At 34.1% G+C, this 7,642-nt stretch overlaps 1 protein-coding gene across 1 annotated transcript; it reads right to left on the bottom strand.

The window, feature by feature from the left end:
* Positions 1 to 785: 785 nt before the first annotated feature.
* Positions 786 to 7,358, bottom strand: LOC136808317 (ras-related protein ORAB-1; the record flags this gene model as incomplete). Its single annotated transcript, XM_067064850.1, is given in 6 exon segments — positions 786 to 1,904; positions 3,368 to 3,499; positions 4,012 to 4,107; positions 4,975 to 5,022; positions 5,418 to 5,465; positions 7,286 to 7,358. Coding segments are annotated over 6 exon segments (601 nt in total), but the record flags the coding sequence as incomplete, so codon positions are not given.
* Positions 7,359 to 7,642: the final 284 nt, after the last annotated feature.

Raw genomic sequence — 7,642 nt, 5'->3', positions numbered from 1 at the left:
GAGTCTCCCACGAGGTATAGGACCATTGGGAACCAGCTGAAAAGATTTAATATATGAATAATTGTAATCAATTTTTAAGAACACATTCAGCATTAGACAGTATTCAAAAATGTTGGGTGGAGATCTAATTTGTATTTGTGCCTGGCACTCAAACCCAGATGGATGCTGAGGCATTAGAAAGGTCAAAGAAACAGAACAAATCCATTTTTCTACTAAAATTCTTTCTAGCGTCAGTCAATGCAACAGCTTTGAAAAATTGAGACCCACAAAATATTAGTTGCTGCACACTTGCTAGGCCTGTAAATTCAGAATGCCATGAATCAGAGGAATGTAAAGAGACCTTTACATTTGGTCTCTTTACATTCCTCTGAATGAATTGACACTTTACTTTTTATACACCTTCTCAGCACTCATTTAAATCTATTAAAAACGATATAGCGTCGGAAAGGTAATAAAAAGTTACAGACCTGGCTGTCACTCTTTTGTCAATTCTGGCCGCGTAAGGACAAGTTCACAGGTTTTACTTTTTATCTAAGAAAAATCTGATAGAGATTTGCGATCAGCAATATTCGAATACTCCAAAAATCATCATAATTTTTAACAGAACAGTACATTTTTCTAAAACTTGAAATACTTAGATCGCGTACACTTAAAAATATCGTTGCAACGCTTTACGTCTTTTAAATATGACGTAAATGGGTGCTAATGATATTTTTACGAGACGAATTAGATCTTCAGTGGAAAAATTCATAAAAGAGTGAGTCGAACAAAGGGTGAGTCGAACATTTAAAATTTCCCAGACCGTTGTTCTTTTCTAGAAAGATTACAATTAATTAAAAGAAAAAAATAATAATATTACTGAAATTCTCAAGTAGAGTATGTACAATCATTTGAGGGAGTGTTATTTCCTGAAGAAAATTTAAATGGAGTTTAACCTGTATCGGGAATATTTCAAAGATATTTTCTCATTGCTATTTAACGACAAAGAAATCAAGTTAACGAAATTTGAAAAAGAAAAGGCCGACTGAAAGAATGAACCCTACACAGGAAAATCCCATTTACGAATTATCATAAGCGTACGAAATACAAAAATTGGAGTGCACAACTGGAACCTGGAAAACATAGTAGATATGGAGGAAAATATCGGTAGAGAATAGCGAATTATTACTTTATCTTCCAGCATCTCAGTATATTGGTGATAGGAAAGAATTCGAAAATTTCATTTTAATAAAAAATTTCACTCGAAAATATATCTCTTCCTTAGCTAATATGTAACGCATGAAGACATTAACACTGGTACACAGAAAAAATAGAATGTGTTTTAGTCAGCTCCCACCAAGTGAGAGAGCGACTACCATAGACCCTTTTTTCAGAAATTAGATATAACTGAAACTGAAGTTGATTAATTGAAGACGTTTTGCGTGCAATACTTATACATGAGCAAAAGAGCACTTGAGCAACATATCTGTTCTATATCTAAGACTCTAATGATATGTTTTATTAAACTTTGATATACTATAGTTTGGCGTAAGTCCTTTTGTTAAAAATATTTTTCCTTTTACACTTAACTACTTAAATGTCCAATTGATCATGTTATAAAGCGACGTCTTTAGAAATTCGATCACACTTGAAACATCGTCGGAAGTTTAGTGTTATAACTTATTTGATGATGTTGAGCAGGTTGTACGTTAACAATGTCTCTAACAACAGCCACCTCCACCTTGCTTGACACTGGATCCTGGACCCAAAGGTACTTTTTTGTTTGCTCCTGCTTCCGGGGCAGTCTGTGGCGGGCCCATTCTGTTTTTAATTTCGGCGGCCATCGTCATGAAAGCTTGTTCGACGTTTGTTGCGTTCTTTGCACTAGTCTCTAAGAATGGAATTCCCAACGAGTCGGCGAATTCCTTAAAGAAAACATTAAAAAAAATTTCCTTCCTCATAATAACATATACAATATAAATTAAAAAGGTCAATTTTGAAAGAATTTGACTAGTTCAAACGTAAAAAGCCATTAGTATTTAAATCATATTGTAACAAGTGATACCTTATCAAAAGAAAGAATGAGAACTTATATTTATAAGGGCTAAGCAGCAAGAAACATGAACTTTTGCCGTTCAAAGAGCCAACACCTCTCCACATTCTTCTCAAGAGAGAACAAGTTTATTAACTCATAAAAAGAAACAATTCTAAATGCAGCGGTATTTGCTTTAACTGTGCACTAATATTTGTTTTCCTTGCCATTTTTCAACAGATGCATAAATTTTACGCATTATATGCCGTTGAAAGATAAACCATTTGTTCGATTGGGGGCTGTATTTTTCAAAAAATTGGGGCTATACTGGGGGCTAGCTTGCTAGGGGGGCTGAGTGTTGTGTAATAGAACTGGGGGCAGAGCTGATATGTTGAAGATATTTTAAATTATTATGGACCCCTCTGCACACTATGAGAAATGACGACCACGACCGGCGACCAGGACCAGCGACTAGATAAATTTGGGTTATCGAGTTTTTTCCCTTTCTCCAACGTAGAGTGTCTCTCCTAATCATTTGAATATATATCATATTGAAGAATAAGCTCACCCCTGTCTCTATTAATCCAAATACGTAAAACAACCATTTCGACGCTCTTGGAGCTTGATTATGGTGTCAATTTCTATCCTTTTGTATCATCACCATCAAAATAATAAACGGCACAAAATTTTTTGAAAACGGTTTGAGAAGCTTTGTATTACATCATCAGATTGTTATTTCTGTCGAAATTAGTCATTTTGTCAGCATAAAGACAATAGAATAATTGATTACATTCATATTCATAACTAGCCTTCCCAATTTTTTCCTACTGACAAGTTCTATCTATTCAATACTAAAGGTATCTCATCCAGCATAATTAAAATATTCGGTGTGACAAAGTTTACAGACATCATACTTGATGACCCTGTCAATATTTTCGTCAAATAGTGTCACTTTGTCAAGAAAATGACTGGTTACTTCAAAGGTCACTTCTTAGTATTCTGAGGACTTGATTTAGACATTCTCTACGGACGGCGGGGAGAGCAGACAAACTCGATAACCCAAATTTATATGGTCGCCGGTCGTGGTCGCTGGTCGTGGTCGCCATTTCTGGTCGATGTTTAGAAACTCCCTATTCACGATGTTAGATTTCATACCGAAAGAACCTAAAAGGCCAGGTGTTGCTCTGCCAAAAATTTAATCAATAAAACTATCGCGGTAAAAGCCCAGGCTATTATAGGTGTTCTGTATAAAACAGTACGTCATGAAAATCATCAGGGCGCCTTCCCAGAAACTTGATCGGTCGCAGTCATATAATGTACAAAAATGTGTCAAGGCTAAAAATTACAGAAACTTACTTTAGCAGTAGTGAAGTCTACTACTTTTTTCGCCGTCAAATCACATTTATTACCAACCAAAAGTTTATTTACGCTTTCACATGCATATCGATCGATTTCTTGCAGCCATTGCTTTACATTGTTAAACGTTTCCTGAAATTTAATATGCATTTAACTGTAAAGACATTTTACACAGGAAAAACGATAATGGCTGGAACGTGTAAATTATTCAATCGTTATTATCGTTTGACCAAGGAGTTTCAATGAAATAGACAAGGGCCAATAGAAAAACTTCTTTTTAACAAGGCTCTTCTGGAAAATGTTCGGACATGGTGGTGGGAGAGGACATATTGACAAAAATTTCATAAATTACCAATTTCATAAATTTACACCTCCACAGGAAAGAAAACCACTGTTCGGGAGTCGTGCTGATTATACAGAGGTGCTGAAATCCCTTGCCTTGGGGGTCACAGCGCTGCAGCACTGACCTGGGGTCAACTCCTGCAAAGAATCTCCATCCTCGTTTTAAGTTTTTTATGGAACAGCCCAATAGAATCTAAATTCTAAATTACCGCTTTACTTTTCTGAGCATTGTCAATTAAAACTAAATTTCTAGGAATCAGGTTGTTTCACATGTATTATTTGCTACTAAAATTTTCTCCTACCTGGTCAGTAACGTCATATACGATGATTATCCCATGGGCGCCTCGATAATAACTTGATGTGATCGTTCGAAATCGTTCTTGCCCAGCAGTATCCCACTAAAGAGTTTGAAATTATTTAGCAATACAGCAATTTTCATTAAACCAGATTAAATAGTTTTTCGTTTCAAATATTATTTCAATAGTACAAGAATTTAATTCTTTCAGAATTTTGCTCGACTTAATTGTTCGTTTTTAATTGCATCTTTTGGGAGAGGATTCGTGCTAAGATTTAAAATTTTGTTAAAGGTTTTATTTTTACAAAAGTGTTCAGTGTGAAAACCTTGTAAATTAAAATTGATGAGTAAGCAAACAATACCACTCTTATTTAAGAACAAAACCTTTAAACTTGGCAGATTATTCTACCCTGTGGTCGAGCTCGTGTATGCTTAATCTTTCAAAGCATCCGCGCAAAGCCTATTATTATAATTAAGTTAAAAGAAAGATACTTTGATTCAATTCATATTATGATTATGAAGTTTTCGCGATGTGGTGTATGCTTATATATACATGCTCACAGTACATGTTGAATTTAAGCTTAGAAACTTTAGAAACAGAAATTTGAAAATGTAAAACTAGAAACGATTCAAACAGCGTTCGAATTTGAAAGCAGTGGAATGTCTTCTTTACTTGACAACCTCCAAACTTTGAAGCAAATGAGTGTGTTCAAATACTTTACTATCATGTTAGAACAGAAAAAAATTAACGATTTGAAAAATATTTCAGGTTGGAATATATGCTTAAATATATGCTTAGAAAATCTGCAAATCTGAGCCTTTATTATGCTGATAAGCGTTACGCTTGTAAAAAACGTGTAGCACAAAAAAACACACTCAAGATTTCTTTGCTGCAGATGAAGACTAAGTATTGAAGATTATTTGAAGTTTTAGTTTTAGCTAATTTGAAATCGAGAATCACAATACTTACAATTTGTAATTTTATTGTCTTTCCATCTAGCTCGATAGTCCTGATTTTCTAGTGTGTAAAATTAATAATGAAATTTAAGCCAATCTATCGTTTAAGCAACTTGTTGATCTGATTTGCTGATAGGCAATGGAAAATATTTAATTGATCAATCAAAACTATCTTTTTAACGCCGAATCGTTCGAAACTAATGGACTTCATTTATAACATATCTCCTGTCATTTGCTGACACAGCATTATTAAACAAAAGAGAGAATATTGCTATCTCCCTCCAAAGTGACGCAAGCACAAGTCTTGAGAAATTTCCTTGCTAATTCTGCTTGCGAGGCGCACCACCTTTTTATATCATAATAAAAAGAACATTAAATGGTCTGATCATTTGATTTATTTTTCTAAATGTAATAGGAAGTTTGTGAAAACGACAAAAATAAAAGTAAGAGGCTTACAAAGTCAACTCCGATGGTACTGATGTAGCTTTCTGTGTATGTATCATCCTAAAAGACAACGATATAAAAAATCACTATCATAAGCAGCAGTAACGTCGTGATAAAAGTACCTCGTCGACAATTTTTCGCCGGCCCTTATTGGCGTTCATTTTTAGTAGTGGCGGATTAAGGGCCGTTATTTAAGTTCAAATTAGGCTGTGGCGGATAAGAATGGGCGGCATAAACTTAAGGCCAGCAAGAAAAGCTCAATAGATTCCTTACTATCGACCCTCGATTAAACACTAGCCATTTTTAGGCTTGCGCTTATTATTGCCAACAATAACACGAAAACTGAAATTAGGCCCCACTTTAACTTGCTAGTAATGCACTCAATTGGTGACAGAAGAAGGTCCACTGATGTAATAAAACATCGAAATCTTATAACGAAAAAAAGGCACTCCAGTGCAATATAACATAACAATTTCTTATCGCAAAAATAAGCATATCACAAGAATAATTTGACCTTGATTCCAAAAATAGCTAAACATAACCTGAGCCTGTATTCCAAAAAAAAGTATGCTTATGAAAAAAACATGAAGTAGGTCTGATTTGGAAAATAATAACTCAAATATTAAATTAGGATATCCTAGTTAGGTAATTCTTCCATGAGGTATGCAAGGCTTTTTTATTTTCCCCTGAGAAATAAGAAATACTATAAAGTAACTTTCCTCCGGAAAAGCTAAAATTCTATGACAATTTTGCTTTAGGTAGATGGATGTGAAAAAGTTCAATGTAGTTTTTCTTAGTAAATTTAAATTTAACAAGCAACATGCTGAATGGACCTACCTGATAATGAAAATCAGATAAAAATAGGACAAATAGCAAGAGAGTAAGAAAGTATATAGTGAGCAGCTCGAATCAATAAATTACCGTGAGTATCACAGCTCAAATTAATATCGACCAGTGAAGTATAATTGTATGACTTATAGTCGTCGATACTGGGGTGAATAAATATTTTAGCGTGATTACCATATTGACGATAAAAGGTGATTTTCCCCAAAGTCAAAAAAAAACATATTAGGCAATTTATTAATTAGGCCCAAATTTGCTCAAAAATATATTTTCGAAAATCAAAAATTAAATATTACCATTTTATAATGTCACTATACAAAAAATAAGAAAATACCAAGCGAATCTCGAGAAAAGCTCATTTTCCCTAAATATGACAAAAGGGAATTTCCCTAAATAAGAGAATCCGATTTTTATGGCCAAAGAAAATTTTCCGAAAAAAAACTGCTTCAGCCACTTGTTAGCCATATCTTTATGCATAAAATCAGAAAAAACTAATGAAGCAATTTCACACAAAGTCCAAAAGACTCAATTTTTAGGCACTTTTTAGCCCAAATTTGTTTTAATTTCGGAAATCGGACTCCGTCACTTTTAGAGAATCACCATTTTGCATCACTGTGCAAAAAGTCAGAAAAAACTAATGAGCCAAACCCGAGAAAAGATGGTAACAGACGAGCGGACGGACGGACGGACGAACACCGGTTAATTTAAAGGACCTTCACCCACCAGGGTAGGTCCAAAAATGATTTTTGAGAATTTCCCTTAGAAAATACACGAAGTACTTTTGGGTTATATTGCTTGGGAAGTACAAGAGATGGTCCTTGGTTATTTTCCTTGGGATAATCTTTCCTCTTAAAATATAAGAAATACTTCTCAGTAACTTTTCTTCAGAAATGAGAGAAAAGAAGACATTTTCCTTGTGAGAGTTGTGAAAGTCTTTTTTTGTAGTTGGTAATTTCCTTGGTATTTACAATAGAATGTTTTCTCCTAGTCTTTTTCCCTGAAAGTTATCATATAATAAAACTCAAAGAACAACTTACAGCAAAACGTAACAGTAGACATGATTTGCCAACACCAGAATCCCCAATCAACAAGAGTTTGAACAAATAATCGCTGAAAAAGAATATAAAAGGAAGTATGTTTACCCGAGTTTATATAAAAACAAATATAAGCAATAACAAATTGAAACTGGTACCAGTTGACCAACGAAAAAGTTCGGACATTTCTCAAGTCTTGAGGCCGAAAAAATGTTTCAAAGTGATTGGAGTTTTGATATTTAGAAAGCAGATATCCTAACTCAAATTCTGATTAATATTTTTGAATTAGACTCGCTTATTCCAAACTTATGAGCTTTGAAGTCAAAATTAACTTTTCCAGTGTAAATAAAACACGTAAAA

The sequence above is a fragment of the Clytia hemisphaerica genome, unplaced genomic scaffold (assembly GCF_902728285.1).
Source record: "Clytia hemisphaerica strain Z4C2 unplaced genomic scaffold, Clytia hemisphaerica genome assembly, whole genome shotgun sequence".
NCBI classification, from domain to species: Eukaryota; Metazoa; Cnidaria; class Hydrozoa; order Leptothecata; family Clytiidae; genus Clytia; species Clytia hemisphaerica.
Note: the sequence above shows the minus strand (reverse complement) of the source record. Positions and strands in the feature narration are given on the sequence as shown.